The 21145-nt window shown below is 39.4% G+C and overlaps 1 protein-coding gene across 4 annotated transcripts in view; it reads left to right on the plus strand.

Annotated features, from left to right (window-relative positions):
• FRMD4A (FERM domain containing 4A) overlaps positions 1-21145 on the plus strand; it is a 386584-nt gene that overhangs the window by 204344 nt on the left and 161095 nt on the right. For all 4 annotated transcript variants that reach the window (XM_066592026.1, XM_066592028.1, XM_066592025.1 and 1 more), the window contains exon 3: positions 20118-20212. In XM_066592026.1, coding sequence (XP_066448123.1) covers positions 20118-20212 — 95 coding nt within the window. The remainder of the gene's footprint in view (positions 1-20117; positions 20213-21145) is intronic.

The raw sequence follows: 21145 nt of genomic DNA on the forward strand, positions 1-21145 counted from the left end.
CAATAGTCATATAGGCCTAATACACAGTACCTAATGTATATTTATGAAGAGAAGGAATTTAGTTTACGTTTTTTGTTTTAAAATGCTTTTACAAATATCCTACATGCAGTCATAAAGGAAAAGGATGACGGTGAGACCTTCACTAAACCTAGTCTCTGGGTATAAGGTTTTCCTGTCTGACCTTCGTTAGTAACAAGAACAATTGAATTACAGAGGTTAAAGATTATTTGCACATTTTACTTCTAAAACTACACCCTGCAATTACATATCTTCCAACTATGTGGTTAAAGTAACACTTCCAGTGAAAAGAAGTCAGGCTGACATTTAGAGCTTTCTCACGCAAGCATATTTTACCGCATATTACACGTGCAAAACGCAGTACCAGTCTTTATATTACTTTCAGTTGTGCCCCATACACAGCATGCAAAATGAACGCGGCATGGACTGTCTTCTCGCATATTACGCACGCATACACACCAAGGTAGTGTATAGGGATTGTCGGCTCGCAGAAAGTACACAAGGCATTGCGTACTGCTGTGTGCTGCGGCGCAGGAAATATACACGCAGTGCACTTCCAAAAACCGCTTGTGTGAGAGAGCCTAATAGTTAAGTTCTTATCTCTGCAAGAACAAATATGTCATTATAGCAAATCTGTCATCAGCCCATGCTGCCCTATTTAAGGCTAGCATAGGATGGGAACAGGTCCTTACTCCTCTTAACCAAAATGGCACAGGAAATAATGGAGCTGTCAAAGAATACATAAGAAGCAAAGTTTAAGGCCAACTTCACAGAACCCAATTCTGATCCTAAATAGTGCAGATTTGGCCATGGTTTATTTAGCACATCTGCTGAAGATATTTCAAAGGTTGCAATTTGCAGCAGAAATCCACAGCATAAGTACGTACTGCAGAGTTAGAATATGCAGTGTTTATTAAAGATGCTGCAGATTTGTTGCAGAAAGACCTGGCCCTGTGTGAGGGCTTCTTCACATGGGTGTTTTAGTCCTGTTATGCAACCACAATAATCTTCCCACTGTATTTTTTTTTTTCAAATTTGCGCGCTATGGCCCGGAGTTTGAATGGTCCAGTTAAAAAAAACATTAAAAAAACACTTAATGTGCAGCTACACTCCATAGTGGTGAGCGTAGTTGCGCATACACCCATTTTTTTTTGCCCTGACAGTGTACCCAGCAGAGTGAACCTGTCAGCATACTACATACGGTTACATATGGTTGCATAATCTGATGACAGATCTATTATAATTTAGGTCAGACCAAGTGTCTAATTATGCAAACAGTGTTTGGCCCCATTTCTATGCTATTACACAATACACATGGCCATTTTTTCATGCGGACCCATGGTACACATCAGGGGCGTAACTAAAGGCACAGGGGCCCAGGTGCTAAAGGTTCAACTCGGGGCCCCCCACCACCTCGTACCCATATATGATCTGGCCCCTAGGCATAAGCTTTCCAATCATGATTTATTTCCTGGACTATGTGAAAATTTGTTTGTAGCTCCTTAATCGAGGCTCACACGAGCGTACGATTACTGCGTATTACGTGTGCGTTGTACATCAATTTGATGTGCGGTAATTTGCAGGCAATCAAATACACTGCCATACGCAGTTCCGCTCACATTTGCAAGTAAGAATTGCGTAATATGTGAGCACAAAAATGAAAGCAGCTATCTTGCAGCATTATCATGCGCGAGAGAGCCCATTGTTTTCTATTGACGCATAATCAACGCCGCCTATATGTAATTACATTGCGTATAGGCGGCATGTATATACACCATTGTGAATCGACAGTGCAGGAAATATAAGCAATTAAAAAAAACAGGTGGACTGCGCATGACAGCGTGAGATACATGTGTGAGATACGCTGTTATGCGCAGTACAATTTTGCTGCAATACACAGCGATAGAGCAGGTCCCCGGCAGCTCTGACCCATGCAGCGCTTTACGCTAGCAGCCGAGTGAGCCCAGCATTGGGCTGTGTTGGTGGTTTTTATTTTTGAACCACAATTTTAAAGAAAACACATTAAAAACTGCATGTAGTATTCCAAAACCACAAACGCTTTTACTAAAAAAAAACCACATGTGGGTTTAAGGCTTGCTTCACAGAAAATCGCAGCAATATCTCATCGGTGGTTCATACGATATTGCTGCCTTTTCTCGTGGTGATACCGCAATTTTGTGGCGCTAAAAACCGCGTTCTGTTCAGAGACTGACCCATTCAGCCGCGGGGATTTCTCTTTCCTATTCCCCAAATAGAGCAAAAAAGTAGAATCCCCAATTCCTTGTTTATAGTGATATGGAGCATGCTGATGTAACCTGGGTATCTACTATATATAATTATACATCTACAGCTGCTATGTGTTACACATCTCCTGTATATAGTGATATACCACCATGGTCTATATCACTACATACAGTATGTACAGCTTATACCAGTAGCACATATATAATGATATACAGAATATACCCAGGTTACACCAGCATAGTCTATAGCAGTGCTTCCCAAACTTTTTCAGCCATAGAGCCCTTTTTGAAGCAACAATTTCTCATGGAGCCCAAAACAGGACAGAGGGTGTGGTCAGGGGAGGGATCAGGGGTGTGGTCAGGGGAGGGATCAGGGGTGTGGCTTATCATGACATATGATTTTTACCCCCATCATTATAAAATAACAGGGCCATTTAAAAAAAAAACAGGGAGCGGCGCTGGATGGACTATTGATATACATTATATTTAATATTAACATGCTGCGGAATTAAATCCTGCACCACATGTCAATATCCACACGGGTTTTGTGCGGATTTTTTCCACAGCATATGGATGAGATTTTTAAAATTTCATCTACTTTGCTGCTACAGCTACTGCAATTTTCCACATCAAATCTGCCCCGTGTGGTAATAGTGACCCCTATATTGGTGGCCCCAGTAGTAATAGCGTCCCCTATATCGGCCCCAGTAGTAATAGCGTCCCCTATATGGGCCCCAGTAGTAATAGTGTCCCCCACAGTGGCCTTAGTAGTAATAGTATCCCCCTATATTGGTGGCCCCAGTAGTAATAGCATCCCCTATATTGGCCCAGTAGTAATAGTTACCCCCATTGCAGCCCAAGTAGTAATGGGCTCCTCCATTGTGGCCCCAGTAGTGATAGTGCCCCCCCATTGCGGCCCCAGTTGTAATAGGGTTTAGCAGTGCGGATTACAATAGGGGTGATTGGGATGGCTGTGGGCTCCCTTGGAGCCTCGGGCCCCAGAGGTCGCCTCAATTGCTATTGGTACCGACTCTACTAACCCCTGTAGCTGTGTCCCGAGGAAATCAGCATGCAAGACCTGTGGTCGGCATAGCAACGTGGATCACATGACTGAAGTTGGCTCATGTGATCATAGAATCATGGAATGGTAGAGTTGGAAGGGACCTCCAGCATCATCTGGTCCAACCCCCTACTCAGTGCAGGATTTACCTAGCTATGCCGACCACAGGTCTTGCATGCTGATTTTCTTGGTACAGACTATCCAGATGCTGCTACAGTGGTGAGTAGAGACTGGGGACCTAGAACCTCCATTGAAACCCCTGAGAAGCTCTCACAAAGCCCCAAGGCCCCACAGAGCACACTTTGGGAAACTCTGGTCTATATGACAATATGCAGGGAGATATACATCCTCCTGTATATAATGATATGGAGCATGCTGGTATAACCTGGATATGGTCTCTATATAATTATATATGTACAGCTGGTATAAGTTATACATACATGATTGCTTGAGGAACATACGCGTAGCAAGACCTTAACGCTGGTCTCTTCCTCGCATTAAGGTCTCAATACACGTTGGGTTTTTTGGGGCTTTTTTAGCTTCCCTAGTAAGACTAGGTGACGTCACCCCCAGCCCACAATATCTGTGTATGCAGACGCTACCAGCCAGAGTGGCTGCGGCTCACATGTGTGCTCTGTGCTTTCTCCACTGCTGGTTACTGCCTTCTGCTCCCGTTCTTCACCTGCTGCTGCTGGGTGAGGGTTTTTTACAGTGCTATATTGTTGTTTTGTACGTTTACTGCCACTTTTTTCTTGTATTTTTTAACATTGCTATATTGCCTTTCTGTACTTCATTTTGCTACAGGCTATATACCTTTTTCATGGGATATTCTATTTCTACCTGTTTCAGGGATGAGAAATAGGACATACAATGCCCTGAATGTGCATGGTCTGTGTATGCGCAATGCAAGTTGTGCTCTCACAATTACGGCCATGTGCACCTGGCCTAAACTGAGTACAGGGACTTATTAACATGGGTAGCAAACCAGGCCACATACCATAAGTGCTGACTCAGCCAGTGTTATTGAATTACTTGGTCTTTGTTCAAAGCTGGGTTTTTCTATTTCATTTTATTGTTCTTTCAAAAGAGTAGAAAAACATAAATCAAACTGTGACAGCTCTGTTTAATGAGATACCAACGATGCCGGATGGAACCCATTGACTTAAAATGGGGTCTTTGGGTTCCATTACGATATCTGTCATTTTACTACAAAAAAAAATACTGCTGCATGTTGTACTATTTTTCTTTAAAATATGATGGACTCATATGTTGAACGCAGATGTGTGTGCTGTAGGGAACACATGGTAGTGATTTTTCGCAATATTTATACCATTGTGTATAATTGGAGCACAAGTATTATCACTGCGAAACACCTCATACATCTTCTGCACAGGCTGATCTAGTTGGCTGTGATTCATGTTCTTCTTCATTCACAATTATTTGCTTATTAAAGAAGGACCTGACTCCTAAATGCATGTTATTATAGAGAAAGACTAGGATCAGGCAGGTCCCTGAGGGAAACACCTTGTTAATCTAATACATGAATTTATAATTTGTCATTACTGTAGATGGAGTGAGGGTCAGAGTTGTCATTAGTTCCAGTAGTCCTGTGGGATTGCTGCCATTCGAAGCAAAACCGAAATTACTGTTAATATATAGCATGGAAATTATATCATGACATTTATGGAAAGTAAGACCGCATCAAAACTGACCCATAACTAGTCCAATATAATGTTTCAGGCTTTGCATATTGAATTTGCGCAAATATGCTGCCGAAATTAAGAAATATGCATAACGCTTCCCAGGAAAATAGATACAAATCACGTCTGAATCCAAATGCGTTAGCTCTCATCCTCTGTCAAGTAGTTAGTCATTCTATTATTATGGACCTAGTTATATTTGTTTCTGAGAAAGTTGTGTGACCACCAATACGACAGCTATCACAGTTCAATATGGCTTGTGATCAAACTTTCCTGTAATCCTGAATATGAAATTTGTCTGATTATGTTGCATTATTGAAAATTATGGTGTATTACAGCATTGTGAGTTAGATCTGATAGCTGTTTTTTCTGCACCATGCAAAATGTCATAAAATAGCCTGTAAACTGCAAACAGGTCATAGTATGGAGTAATAGTGAAGTAGCAATGCTCCACCCTTATATTGTCACTTTAGGGGACAGATAGTCAAGGCAAAGAGGCAACTGCTCCTGGGCTTCAAGCATGTAGGGTTCTCCATTAACTCTTCTCCACCATAGGGAACATGGCGGTTGTCCAATGTGTCCTGACTTCATCCAGACCTGTTGCAAGGCCTTTCGTAAGTGCAGTAAGGACCCAGAAGCTGAGGTAGAGCCAGGCAGGGGGACAACTCTATTTAGCAGGAGATTGTGGCATGAGCTAACTTAAAGGGGTTCTGTCACTAAAAAAGAAAAATGCTATACTTATCTATTCCTCCCCCATCAGTCTACTTACCAGATCTTCACCTCCCTTATCTTCTCCTGTCTCCTGCAGTCCAGGGAGGGGGGGGGGGGGGGGCACTTCAGCTCCCGCTGCCTGATTCTTCTCCTTCCTGTGAGGTTACGTACATTAGGTTAGCAGTCTGCCAATGTACTTTACGGCACAGCTCACAGGCCAGCAGGGGGACTGCCTATCTTCTTCAGAGATTGCTCATGCGAGCTATCTCTGAAATAGATTACAATTCCTTCCTAGGCAGTGAAGCTACAGCACAGGGATGTGACCTTCACTGACCCAGCGGGAAGGAGTTTGTGATAACCAGCCCTCATAACAAGCTGGGCCGAGCCTGCAGTGAGCTGATCTGGGGCACTGGAGAAGCTCAACCAGGAGAAAATGTGATAAGGAGACAGACAGGGAAGGAATAGGTAAGTTTAGATAATTTTTCTTTTAATGACAAAACCCCTTTAAGTACTATATACCCTTGTTCTTTGGTAACTTTATAATGGTATTATATGGACACATCATAATGGCGATATAGTGTATAGCACTTTATGTCATTGTCATTATTGGGCATCATCATATTGTTGCTACTATTATTGTTTTTATTATACCTAAGTTATTATTGAGCTATTCTACTCCCAATTGTTGCTGAGTTGTTCCCATTTAGAGTACCTAGAATGTGGCCCTGCCTTTAAACACAATGCTCCAACAGTAGACAGAATTCATTCTGATACAAGCAATCTCCTAATATATTCTGTCCAGTACCTTCCATGTTTTAGACTTTATATTATATATGCCAATCTAAATCCCAAGTTTAAAAAAACAGAATGCTGTGGATAATATAGGCAGCAGAAATCCTAATAACAAACATTTGTATAAGTAATGTTATTTCTAGGCTCCTATTATATTTAATGAAAACTGTATGGCGATTCTGTTAACAGGAATTACACAAATGTTAGTGGCTTGTGTATACATTTACATACAATACATGAATATTTATAATGTAAGCAGATGTCACAAAGCAAGCGCTTCCTACATGACTGTAGCAAAATAGAAACCACTTGATTGGCTTCAGACCTTTTAGTTTAATCCTAAGAAGCAATGACATCAGTGTCCAGCTGTGACCAATCACAACTCTAGCACGACTACCTCCGTGGACAGGATCTCATCTGTAATTCATTCTCATTTAAGTGAAGAACAATTTTGTTTATGGCATACTTTCTGCATCTACTTCCTCTTGCAAACAAATGTCCTTTTACTTTCCTTTCCATAGTAAAATGTCTTTGGCTGCCCCTTCACCCCGCAGGTGGGTCTATTAGATGCAGCTGCTAGAATATAAACTAGAGAAATAATTTGGTAAATGGTTTGTATTGACTCGTAGACTCAAGTGGCTGTTATGCTGCATGTTAAGTATTGCAGCGCATAACTTTTAGCTCAAAAGTTATATGGATCTGGTTATATTCACTTGTACATGATAACCTGGGCTAGTTGTCGTGGCAGTAGTAGAATAGTAGACAGCACGTTAAGGCAGCAGAATGCAGTCCTAAGCTCTCCCTCACGTCCTGAAGGTTGCAAGTTCAATCCCCTGTGGTTCAGGTAGCCAGCTGAAAGTTGACTCAGCCTTCCATCCTTCTGAGGTCAGTAAAATGAGTACCGAGCTTGGTGAGGGTAATAAATAAATTACCTGAAAGCGCTACAGAATACGTTGGCGCTATACAAATAGCAATTTTTTTTTTTAATGTAAAGGGGACCTCACAAGAGATTTATGCATTCAATGGAAACAGTGCCTCAATAACAAAGTGTACAAAGCAGTCTGCTCCCAGCTCTATACATGGTGACAGCAGCTCTTGTGAACAGCTGATCGACAGGGGTCCCAAGTGGTGACCCCCCACCAATCAACTTTTGATAACGTATCCTGATGTATCCAGGGACCTCAGCATATCATCCCAATTTTTGATGATACACCCTGAGACGTTTCAGCTCAACACGAAAAAGCTTGAGGAAAGCTCATGTGTTAAGCTGAAACATTACTTTTTGTATGGTATGATTGATGGATAATTGAGCACTGATTCTCCCTGGATGAACTGATCTCTTCACTAGATTGTTGGAAATGTGCGCTGTTCTCAATATGTCTTTTCTTGAACTGCCCTAAGAAGAGGCTATTAGTAGTTCAAACCTAGACAACGCTTTTAATTATCATCATCATCATCAACCGAACGTTTGATTTATGATTTTTCCTATATAACAGTCTTAAGGCTGAGACCCAGAAGATCAGATAGATCATATGAATGGTCATTTGTGAGTCAACCACCCATTTGCCTTGTAAACACTGTATAAAAAAGGGTGATTGATTAGGATGTACGTAGTTGTAGTTTGTTTAATTACTAATTAATGCACAGACATTTATAATGGCTCATGGCAGAATACAACCTATCGATCATAGAAGTCCTTCCAATATGACGGATGTGGAACAATGTGTTAGTTTCTTTGTCATATGGCGATTTGGGTGGGGTGAAAGGGGCATTACTATAAATTTGTAATTCAGGTCTCTAGGACAGCTGGGTGAGAAATTACACTTTGAGCCTCAATGGAAATAGAAATTAAACTGAGTGGATACATTATGGGTACATATTGTATAATGCACTATAAAGTTGTACAACATATTTATAAGTTCTTTATTTTACATGCTATGTTAGAAGTATAGGCCAATTTCCTCCTGACAAATTGCAAATCCCTAACTTTCATTTTCTGCAAATGCATAAATATTCTTGAATACCGAAAGAAAATGTGCGAACCAGATGTTCCAGATTGAACTTGGCTTCACTGAAGAATCCAACAGTAAGACTGCAGTGTCTTTACCACACACACTGCATAATGTGAAACGAAATTTAAAGGACAGCTAAAACCTTCACTTCTAAAATTTCAAATGTAAAGCTTGAGGGTCACGCACTGATTTTCCAAGCTTCCCTTTTCCAAAAAACACAGCCAAAACCACATCCCAGGACTCCAAGACACAAGATAAAGCAAAATGTGTCAGCAATGCTTATTATGACATCCATGCCATGTCCCCGTGTTTGCAAGGCCAACTTTTAGCATTCTGTACAATGCTTTTCTTCAACATTAAATACTGCTATGGCTGAGTCTACAAGGCATTGCCACAACTACACAACCTCACTTGTAGTATACCATTAGTCCATGATTTGCGTTCACATGGTATCAATTCATTTAATGTCTGTTGGCTGGTGTTTCCCAACACCCGCTCTTCAGGTTGGAACAGACCGGTTGGAATTCAGGCTATTACATCCTATTGTTTTACCTGAACAGGCGACACCAGAGGTGATTGGCAGCCACTTCCCCTTAGAACTTACATGCATGTTGTATTTCCTTGAGGTAAACCGGGATGAGGGCTATCTGCACATCATACAACTATTTTGTGCTTCTTATACATGGACATATTCGGCATCCATATCCCACAGATTCCATGAGCAGTGAGGATTACATGTTACGTTCTATGCTTTTACATAGAAGCATTAGAAGTTTTTGTTCTCATCGATTACTTGAGTATTCATTTAACCCACACACTGGACATGTAAACTCTTCATAAGTAATTGAAGCATAGTCAGTACATTTAATACCTGCCCCTCTTTATCCTCTGCTATATACTACTCTATCTCCTTTGGAGGAATTCTAGAACAAGAATGCACTAAGGTTTAGTGGATCTGGTGCACTAACATTGCATAATGTTTCATTCCTTAAAGCTCCTGGCATTGCCTCTATAACACAATGAAATATGTCAAAACACTTTATAGCCAGGCTGGTCTGATTTGTAAGATTCAAGGACAAAGCTGACAGTTCTGAGCAGAGAAAGACAAACCAATGTGAGTTAAAATACATATATGTTATATTGTTATGCTGCTCCCTGCTCAGTGTTTTGAAGTAAGTCATCTATTTTATATAGTCAAAGGGCTCTGTTCACACTGATGTCATGGCTTGATGGATCGCATTGCCTTATAATGGGTCCATCAGGTTTCCATTTATTTAAAGGAAAGAATAATGCAGCAGACACTATTCTGGCCATTAAAAAGAAAGGGGTACCTGACAGAATGGACCCAATGGTAGATCGACCAGAGCCAACGGGATTCCTATTCTAAATTAACAGCTCAAGATACATTTACTGCATGAGTTGCTACAATGAATCAGTGGAAGGCTGGCTATTGTTACATTATCTGGAGAGTTTAAGCGTGCTTTTACATGTCCTTGGGAAGATGAAATAATACCTCTGCCGTGCCACCTATTGGAAGGCAGCATTCCTGAAAGTCAAGGCTAGTGAAAGGCTTATAGATGTGAGTCAGGAAGAGTATTGTTTCTCCTTAAGGAGAGCACCTAGAAGGTGTACTAGGAGGCTTGTACGGCCATCCATGCTCCTCTGAGAAATATGCTAATGGCATATGAAACAATACCTCTATTGGAAGGTAGTATTCCTGCAACTTAGTGTCAGACTTTTTAAACGAGCCTTATAACAATGACTGGAAATTGTAAGCTAAAGCCAGAATGACCATGCACAGACATGTGCAGTAGGTTCCTGGCTTACCTAGTGAGAGGCCTATAGACGTGGGATAGAAAGGGAACAGCAATCCCACTCTTAACCCTTTATATGCGGCATGTACATTGCGGCATGTAAAGGGTTCACAGAGGGAACGACCTCTCTGATTTCACAGGCTCTTCACAATGTAATCGCCCAAGGGCAATGAGTTGACATGCCAACAGGATGCCATACATTGGTGTCCGAGCCTACCATGGCCTGTGATTGCTATTGTGATTGATAATTCAATGAATTATCATAGTGATCAGAGCTTTTATGGTTGAAGTCCCCTACAGGGACATAAAAAATGTAAAAAATAAATATAAATAGTGTAAAAAAAACACGTAACAAAATAACAAAAAAAACTTTTTTCGCACTTTCCCCAGTTTGTATAAACAAAATTAAAAATTTTTAAAAAAAATCACATATTTGGTTCCATAATATCTTTAATGACCTGTACAATACATTGACGGCACTATTTAGCCTGCACAGCCAAAAACGTTAAACAAAAACCTAAAAAAATGGAGGTAAAATGCCTATTTTGTTCAATTTGCTTCCCAAAAAAGCAATAAAAGCGATATAAATAAGCTGTATTTACCCCACAATGGTAACAATAAAAACTTCAGCTAATATGTAAAAACAAGCCCTCACAGAGCTCTGTCCATGGAAAAATAAAAAAAAAGTTATGGGGCTTTGAACACAACGACGTAAAAAAAAATCCAAAAAGGGTTTTTATAACCAGCCCGCAGAAAAAATGTATCATGTCATTTATGCTGCATGATTACCGCTGTAAAAAAAATAGCAGAATTCATGTTTTGTCTCTCCCTACCCTCAAATAAAAGTTTTACAGTACATTATTGGTACATAAAAACGGTACCAATAAAATATACTGTTCGCCACGCAAAAAAAGAAGCACTCGTGAGGCCATGTCAACAGAAAAATAAAAACATTAGAGTTTGTGAAAGATGAAAATCCCCCCAAAATCCTTGTGTCCTTATTGCCAAAATAGGCTTGTATCTAAGGGGTTCTGCAGCTACATTTTTTTAAAGAGCTGGGCATGGCATAAAGTTACAAAAGAAGTAATTTGCACCTCTCTTTAGCACCCAGAAAATACCTAAATGGCTTGGACGATTGATCCTGGTATGTGCATCGGTGGAAGTCAGAAGACTGCTGCAGCCAATTAGAGGGTGCAACGTCACCATCCTGATCTCCTGGCATCATGGCATTCAGGATGTGAGTGCTGATACCAAAAGAATGGGCATAGATGCTGCGGCCTCTGATTGGCTGTAGCGGTCAGTTGACTTCTACTAGATGTTCTTACTGGGATCATCGCCAGAGCCTCTAAGCTGTTTCCCAGGGTGGCTGAAGAGAGGTGAGTATTACCTCTTTTATTATTTTATGCTATGCCAAGCTGTTAAAGGGGTTTTTTAGATTCTTACACCCTTTAATAAGCCTATACATTTATGTTATAAAACGGCCCCTTAGTAATGCTGCTATTAACAGCAAGTAGAAGTCTATTTTTCCTATGGCATATTATCCTTGCTCAGTTCATAAATGTAACAATATACTTACTTAATTGCCAATTACTTAATACACAGATGTACTGTAGATTTACCAAGAAATGAACCTGTAATCTTAGATACTTTGGAGGTTGTAAAGCCTTAAGATGGCCAAGTTCCTGTTCTCATTCATCTCCAGTATATTTGATATTTAAAGAAGTAATCTGATCGGTTACTATGATCAACACCATACCAGTTGTTAGGCATGAGGCCCATCGTCTCTGCCGGAGGGCTGCTTTAATATTAACCCAAAAACTATCTGCAACATGAAATGCCAGGATTAATAAAACTGGACGTAGATAATGAATTCAAATTTCAAATACATGTAATCCTATCTTCTGTCTGCTCAAGACCAACCAGAAACAATGACATCACTCAGTAGACTGACAGCCAGATAAGCTGTGTGTAGACTAACTGAATTGCTTTCCATTAGAACCTGCCCGCACCTTTGTTCCCTGACTGAATGATTGAGGTCTCATATTCTGCATTTATTCATGTTTTATTATAGGGAATTGTGCACAAGAATTAGGTAATTACTTTGCTAAAAGAATACCATAGATAGCAAACAGACAATACCATATCTACTAATTTACCTGAATATCTATGATGATTACCGATATACAGTATATAATGTTCCCTTATATACTGTACATATAGAATAATTAATGTACTACAGTATATGTGAATTCCGATTAAGATTTAAAAAATAGTTGACCCCAACTATGTCATTCATGAAGAAGGATCAGAGAAGTAACCCCATCTAGACATTTAGCATTGTTCTGATTTGGAATTATTCATTAGAGGCCGTGTCCATAGTAGAGAATGTAAATCCAGTGTTCAGGATGAATTGGGGAAATTACCATGCATATGATCATTCAGCTGACTTGACACCTATATATAAATGAGTAGAAGAAATGAATCGTGCCCCAGTCATCTGCAAGATCCCTACTGGATTTCTTTATAGGAACGTTTTATTTTTGATTCTTTCTTTTATTTAATTACTTATGAGGTTTTGTTTTCTAGTTTTCTATTAACATGCGGAATGCATTTTTAATTTAGTTGATAAGTTATATTTATATACGATAGATCTGATAGATCAACCTAGAGTCCGTAGGAAGTCCATCTTTATTTCAGTGTCGACGCGGCACAGAGGGACCTATATTTTTTTAAATCCAAATCTCTGTGCGGCTAATGCAACACATACACAGGATTATATACCAAGTTGGCTTTGCTTATTAGGTAACACTATTGGCTCAAGTTATCTTTTTCATCAGACAAAGAACTAGGAAGTATGATAAGGACCATTTACATGCAGTGATTTTCGCTCAAAATTTGTTCAAACAATGGCATATAAGCGTTAAGTGTTGCGTGCAAACGCTGCGATCGTTCACTCTTTGGCTGAACGATGATTTTAAGGTGAGCTTAAAATCCATTGTTCAGCCAGAGAGCGATAACAGGGACCGCATGCTGTGGTCCTGGAGGCCCTTAAACACTCAAATGAAGTTGATAAAGTGTTAATGGACGGTAGTATCCATTAACACTTTATGCAAAATGATCGCTATAACTGTCAATCTTTCAATCACTTGAAAGATTGTCTTTGTGTGTAAATGGGCCTTTACTTTCACTTACAGAAGAGGATGGGGGTGTTAATAGGAAATTGCAGCTACAGCCTTCTTGGTATCCAATTGCAACAGTGCATATCAGATACAGCTCATCAGAAATATGTAATATTGTTAGAAGAAAACATCTTTAGTCAAGTATATTTTACACAAAGGGAAGAAGTTAATAAGGCTCAGGTTTGTGTCCAGTAGGCTATATTTCATTTGCATAAATACATGTGTAAAAACAGAAGAATATATCCGGCTGATAACAGAGAAACAATAGCTTCTAAGTCTGTGTACCACAATATAGCTTGCAGGAAGAATTAAGGAAGTACAGTATGCTTAAAGTCGCTTCAGTGAAACAACTTTAAAATGAATATCTAATATTGCAGCAAAAAATAGTGTTCTAGAAGAGTGGTCTTCTCAAAGAAGGAGGATATAAGTAAATAGAAAATTCAGGGGTGGTCTTCTGAAAGAGGTGGTCTTATGAAGAGGTTTTACTATACAAAATATACACAATTTACTTTTTTCCCTCTTTTTAGAAGGTTAAGAGCAAAATGCAGGTTAACTCAGGACAAGTAGAGCAAGCTGAAGGATATACCCAGTGGCAACTCTTAGCACGTGAACATTCACAATGTTTCCAAATGTGAGTGTAACATGCAGCATATGTGAAAGAACAAACAGGCTCCAAATACATCAGCTGAAATGAACATTGCAAACAGTGCTGTTAGAGAATTCAGAGGCAGAGACCTTCCCCCAGGTTGTCTGCCTTTTATTCCTAGCTTGTGCATGCATGGTATTACTCATAGTTCACTTGTTGATTTCTCAAGATGAAAGTCAATTACAAGTCTGCGCCCAGGAGTTTGTTAACAGCCGGGCAAATTAATTTATTAAACAAGCACACTTTTCATACAAAAATGTAGATTGCTGATATGAAGTACATGAATAAGGTTTTATGTTTTAGCATCTATTTAAAAAAATAAGACTGTTTCTGACATTGAAAAGGTCATTAATGATTTTTTTTTCATAGTCTGTGTTTTGGACCACTTAAAGTCCAGCTCTGAACATTGATGACCTGGATTGCTCTGTCAGTGTTTAAAGCCAGAAGCACACAGCTCTCTACACTTTGTAGTGGCCCAGCATGGTATTGCAGGCACAGCTACTATTAACAATTGTTTGTCGGCATACTGCAGATCATCTGACATGTATTTGCAGCTTTCATTGAAATCAATGACAGCTGCACCTGCAGTTACAAGCGCCAACCACTAAACAGCGGTTGGAGCAGCAACTTCCGCTTCATACCCCTATGTCTAGCAATGCCCCCAAGCAGTAGACTACAGCCAATTAACTATTGATGATGTTTCTTGAGGATGTGTTATCAATGGTATTTCCCTAGAAGACTCATTTAATTAATGGTTAAAGGGGTTCTGTCATTAAAAAAAAATCAATACTTACCTATTTCTCCCCCAGCAGTCTTCTTACCAGATTTTCTCCTCGCCAATCTTCTCCTGTCTCCTCCTGTCCCACGGGCCAAATCACCTCCAGCCGGCCAGATCCTCTTCTTCCTGTGACGAAGCGCACATTGTTGGCATTCTCCTTCCTGCAGAGCAATGTATGCTACGTCATTAGTGACTGGGTACACTGACCAGAAGGAAGGAGAATGCAGAGAATGGATGCTCCATAACAGGAAGAAGAGGACCTGGCCGGCTGGAGGTGATGTGACCTGGGGACTGGAGGAGCCAGGGGAAGATCAGCAAGGAGAAGATGCGGTAAGCAGACTGAATGGGGAGGGATAGGTGAGTATTGATTTTTGTTTTTTAATGACAGAACCCCTTTAATATGTATTTGTATATTTCAGCTTTGTTAACTAATGCAACCTTCTGTTTTTATTTTTAATTTAAAGGGGTTGTCCCGAGGCAGCAAGTGGGTCTATACACTTCTGTATGGCCATAATAATGCACTTTGTAATGTACATTGTGCATTAATTATGAGCCATACAGAAGTTATAAAAAGTTTTATACTTACCTGCTCCGTTGCTGGCGTCCTCGTCTCCATGGTGCCGACTAATTTTCGCCCTCCGATGGCCAAATTAGCCGCGCTTGCGCAGTCCGGGTCTTCTCCTCTTCTCTATGGGGCTCCGTGTAGCTCCGTGTAGCTCCGCCCCGTCACGTGCCGATTCCAGCCAATCAGGAGGCTGGAATCGGCAATGGACCGCACAGAAGCCCTGCGGTCCATGGAGACAGAGGATCCCGGCGGCCATCTTCAGCAGGTGAGTATGAAGACGCCGGACCGCCGGGATTCAGGTAAGCGCTGTGGGGGTTGTTTTTTTAACCCCTGCATCGGGGTTGTCTCGCGCCGAACGGGGGGGGGGTTTAAAAAAAAAAAAAACCCGTTTCGGCGCGGGACAACCCCTTTAACACCATGTCAGCTGTGCGTAACAAGTCCTAGATATCTTTCTGCAAGTATTGGATAGGGAAATCTGCTTTATAGAATGCGCTGAACTCATGATTGGCCTCTACTTATAAAATCTATCTCAGGAATATGCTTATTCTTTGTCGGGGGTTTTCTCACCAAGTAAGAGGGAATAGGCCAGTGTAGGGAAAATAATCTGTTTCAAAATCCTAATGCTTTCAGAAATCCGCTGTCTACTCAGTAGCTACAAATTAGTACAGGAATATACCAGTTTCTCAAACATACGGGCCTTGGAAACTCACATATTTACCAGTAATGTATGTCTTCCAAAATTATACATGTCGTTGAAATGGCACAGATGTCCTGCATTACTTTACCTCCATGTAGTTAGCACTTCAGTATAGTTAACACTCAGTTTTATCTTAGTTGAATTGAGTAATTCATTTATTGATTGTTAATGTTGTGTTTTACTTTACTTCATTAGGATATACAAATAACAATGTCCTAAAGTATTCTCAGCTATTCAGAATTTTCCATTTCTCCTCCACATCTCCCATTTTTTATAATTTACTATTGTCTGCAATCATTCCATATTCCCTACAGCCCACTTTCTCTATGCTTCCTTGTAGTTCCCCCACTTTACATGCACACTTGTTTTATTTTCCGCCTTCCATTCACCTTTCATTAATCCCTACAATAGTGGAAGACTGATCATGCCTTCCAGCGTAACACGTGTTAGACCTTAATTCTCAAAAGTGGAACTGTCCTCATCTTTCTGGACTAGTTCAATATATATAGTATTGTGAATTTACGGAAGCGAATTAGACATATTTAAAACTCGTAATTACTTTAAAAAGCTATTTAGGTGGTGGCCAAATGCATTAAATATATTTAATACTATTTTAAGTAATGTCTTGTGCTTACAAATTGAGCCACAACCACTCAGACTGTCCTAATCTATGACACAAAAGTCTTTTATGTAGCGTATGATCCTCGGTCATGCAATGGGTGAGAATTTCCTGGACTCGCAGTATGGACTCATTGTTCACTGGAAGAAGATGTGAGTCATACAAGTGTGGCTACAAGTAACAGTCAGTGCCTGTTACGACTGTCTTAGAAGATGTTTACACGTCACATGGACAATGGATGTATCATTTCACAAGGAAAGATTAAATCACTGTGACCAAAACAATCTATTATACCAAAAATGGACAAGCAAGAATACATGATGTAATGATCCAAACAACGACTTTCACAGAGATTATTTCTCCTAGAATTTTTATTAAACTGATTGAGACGTTAATTGATAGTTGATATTATTCTTTATTGTCAACCTCTTCAGTTGTGTTAATTGTATGCAGTCATTACTGTAAAAGTTCTTAAAACTCCACTTAGTTCTTTGAGTTAACCCCATTGGAGTGTACAGGTGCTCTAGGTGTTTCTAATTTTCATTATATAAATACCTGTAATGGGGAGATGAACTCCTTGAAATCTTCCCCGCTGCCTATGTATATTATATGTGCCAGAGTTCCAGACAGAGAGGAATTTTATTATATTTCTCATGTGCAGCTTTTTAACAAATGGCATCATAATAGGATTGCTTAGTTAAACTGTGATTAGATGCAGTTGCACATGTTAATTAGAGAGGGATTCATCTTTGCCATAGCTTCTGAAGGCCCTGACCATTACTTTTTGTTCTGTAGGTGGACTGGCTAGACTACCAGAGAACAGCTGTTAATGGTTAATCTGGTCTCCTGCCATTGGCAGCAGCACTAGTTAATATCCTGTATAGTACCTTGTATATATCCTTCTTATTTCTGCTCATCCAAATCTCAGTGTTTGGCTACTCTATTACTTGTAGCCCTCCCCCCTCCCCTCTACCTCATTTGGATTACTTTGGCATCTCTGTTTTCTGATCTTAGCCAGTTTGGTTTGTTTATAGCTTGTGCCTCGTTGTACTATGTTCTTTGGCTACTGTATCTCTCCATTCCAATCTTTTCTACTTTTTTTATATACTTTGCTGTATTCTTTGCTGCTCCATTTGACAGATTTAATTTTGGCCTGGCTAGATGGCTTACCACCACGTAGTTAAATTCTGGGGCCAGAAAGTACCAAGATCCAAACCAAAGGCACAGGAAAAGGAGTTCCTAAAAGTGAAATGTGCAATTCAATTTAATGCATTCCCCAGAGATCATAAAACGTGACTGCTTATATTGGCAAGGATAATTTTGGATTGGCAGCATGAAAAATATAGGATCTCTCATCACCAGCATAGTGGCAACCATTGGTATTGTAGAGCACATCTGTACACTACTCTGCTTATTTCATAACGGGGGGGAAACGTTATTACAGCACATCTTTATTGCTGTAAGACACAAACATTGTAAGATGACATTATTGAAAAAGTATGATTCAGTATAACATTTTTAAGTGCATAAACTTATAGGAATTAGAAAAGTCACTTCCTGTTACAGCGACAGGAAATTATATGTAAGATCAATTATCTTTAATAAGAGTACGCAAATTGTTTTCAACTTCCATAATATATTCAACATTTGGGAAGTACAAAAAGTACAACTTTTTAAAGTCAAGAAAACATCAAACTTGTGCATAAAACATGAGTAAAATCAATGAATTTATGTGAAAAACTAAGCAACTAATTCTCAAGCATATCGAGATATACAGTATGTTGATGTATGTCAAACTGCAATATTTGGCCATTAAATGAAATTTGTCACCAGATTTATGCTGCTCTAGTTGAGTCTACTTCCAGCTTTGTGTCACTTGCTTCTTTTCTTGTAGTACTTTCCATAAAATCAATTTTTATATACAGCTTTCTTCATATGCACAGTATAGGAAAAAATCTGTCAGTCAATGGCTGTTAGTTGGGGGGAGCCGGCATGTTCTCACATGAGGGATCAGTGCTCAGTGCCCATTGCCGCAGACGAATGGGGATTTTATTAAAAGTACAGCAAGAAAAAAACACACTGAAATTAGGATTTTTGTCATAACTTTACTCTTCCCCTTAAGATAGTTCAGCATAAACTGAGTGATAGGTTTCCTTTAATTGTTGACTTTTCAGATGACTTTCAAAAGAAGCTGCCATATATATATACACACAAGAAATAACACTATTTCGGGCAATTATATGACTTCTATCTGCCATTTTTTACCAGTTTTTCCATCTGCAGGCTGTATCTCTAATTCTCAGTTTTCACAGAGCTTATAAAAGGGTACCAGCTGCTACAATGTCTTCTATACTCTGCAAACATAGAGAAGAGGACATCCTGCTTTTCCATTACTATCTCTCGTATACAGAGAAGCAGTAGCATCATAGAAGACATTATACAGCAGCACTGAGTGAAGTAGATGTGAATCCAGTAGCCCTGAGTCAGTGAGGGCCATTTCACACTAGCATTTTGCTTTCTATCTAGCTGTTCCATCATGGGTGCAGCAAAATGAAAAGAAAACATTTCAGTGTTCCAGCCCAAAGAAATATATTGAAACTGACAGCCTTCAGTTTCAATCCGTTTCTGTATTTTCCATTGCCATTCCATATTTCACACTGCTGCGCTTTTGCTTTCAGCTCAAAAGACGGAACCAAAATGGACTGTAAAAGATCTGGTTTTTTTACATTTTTGCCAAAGGAAAAGGAAAGTTTTTCATTTCTGTTCAGTTGCTCCCACAGTGGAACAGCTAGACAGCAACAAAAAACACTAGGGTGAACGTAACCTCAAACACTTACTAGCGAGCAGCATGGTCTCTGGGTTTGTATTTTTGTCTGTTTATTATTTAATTACACACATATATATATATATATATATATATATATATATATATATATATATATATATATATATATATATATATATATATATGTGTGTGTGTGTATATTTATTATTTTTCACTCTTTTTTATTCAAGCTCTTTCACCTTCCTCTTTTGTCCTGAAATGTACACATCTCCTAGTTTGATGTCTGGGAAAAAGTTAATATTTATATTTACTGAACAGAGATTTATGGAATTTCCTTTTATTCACCCTAATCTGCAATTGAAATTAAAATATTTATAGGTTTCCTTAGAATTATTAGTTATAAAATGTATTCACACATTTTAATTCCCAATGCACAATTATGCATATCCTGTATTACAGCTGTCAGTCTTTCTAAATCATACCTTTCTTCCTTTGTAGCCAAAGCTGCTGGCCAAGGAGCTGCTTGATTTAGTGGCATCTCACTTCAACCTGAAAGAAAAAGAATATTTTGGAATAGCCTTCACAGATGAAACGTAAGTTGATTGAATCGAGCTTAAATTCAATGTATTCATTTTATTTTGTGCAATTTGTAATCAGACTGCTACAGGCACATAATGAGTCCTCAACCACTATCGGAGAAAGGCACAATTCTCTAATGTCGACTATATTGGAAAGCAGGGACATATCCAGTGTGATGTTTAGAAAGACATAGATTTAACACCCTATTTTCTTCATTGTATGTGTTATTCTGCAGAAAGTTGTAAAAGCCGTAGATCTAATTCTATGGAAATATTCTGTGCATGTACGCTTTTTTGAAGTGTAAAGGCCCATATGTTCTGTATGAGCTCAATAAGCTCCTTTCTACCTGTCCAAAACACCTTTCTGCAGTCAATGAGCTCCCACAATGTGTAATAAAGAGCAAAACAAGGGATTTGAGTAATATAACAGCCTGTGCTTTCTACCCATAAAATGTTCCTACGTGGCCAGTAAGCACCACTTGTACCATATTTGCCTTCTTAGTAATGTCTTGAGGCTTTCATTCTATTTAATGAGCAACCGCTACTTTTTGAAGTTTTCGATAATAAGGTTTGCATTGAAGCTTTTGGAAAGTTGTTGAAATCATGCATAATGTATTAAGCAATGTTCTGACTAAGCAATCCATTTTGGAGCTGTGACAAACTGAAGTCACACAGAGTAAGGGATTTTCACTTCCAGAAATCATATTAGTCAAATCTATGTATCACCTGCATTCAGAGGCTGGCTGGCAAATTTTAGACTGGGGGTCAATTACACAGCACTGGCCCATGAGTAGCAGCTCACCCTAAGGCCTCATGCACACAGGCGATGCATCTTTACATTGTATACATTCCCGCCGAAAATTGCAGAAACGGGAAAAATCCGCGATCGAGTCATAGTTGAAATTAGCATTTTTTCGTCCATTGACAGGGCTGGGTGCAGCATATATA

Source organism: Eleutherodactylus coqui, chromosome 2, assembly GCF_035609145.1.
Source record: "Eleutherodactylus coqui strain aEleCoq1 chromosome 2, aEleCoq1.hap1, whole genome shotgun sequence".
Classification (NCBI taxonomy): Eukaryota; Metazoa; Chordata; class Amphibia; order Anura; family Eleutherodactylidae; genus Eleutherodactylus; species Eleutherodactylus coqui.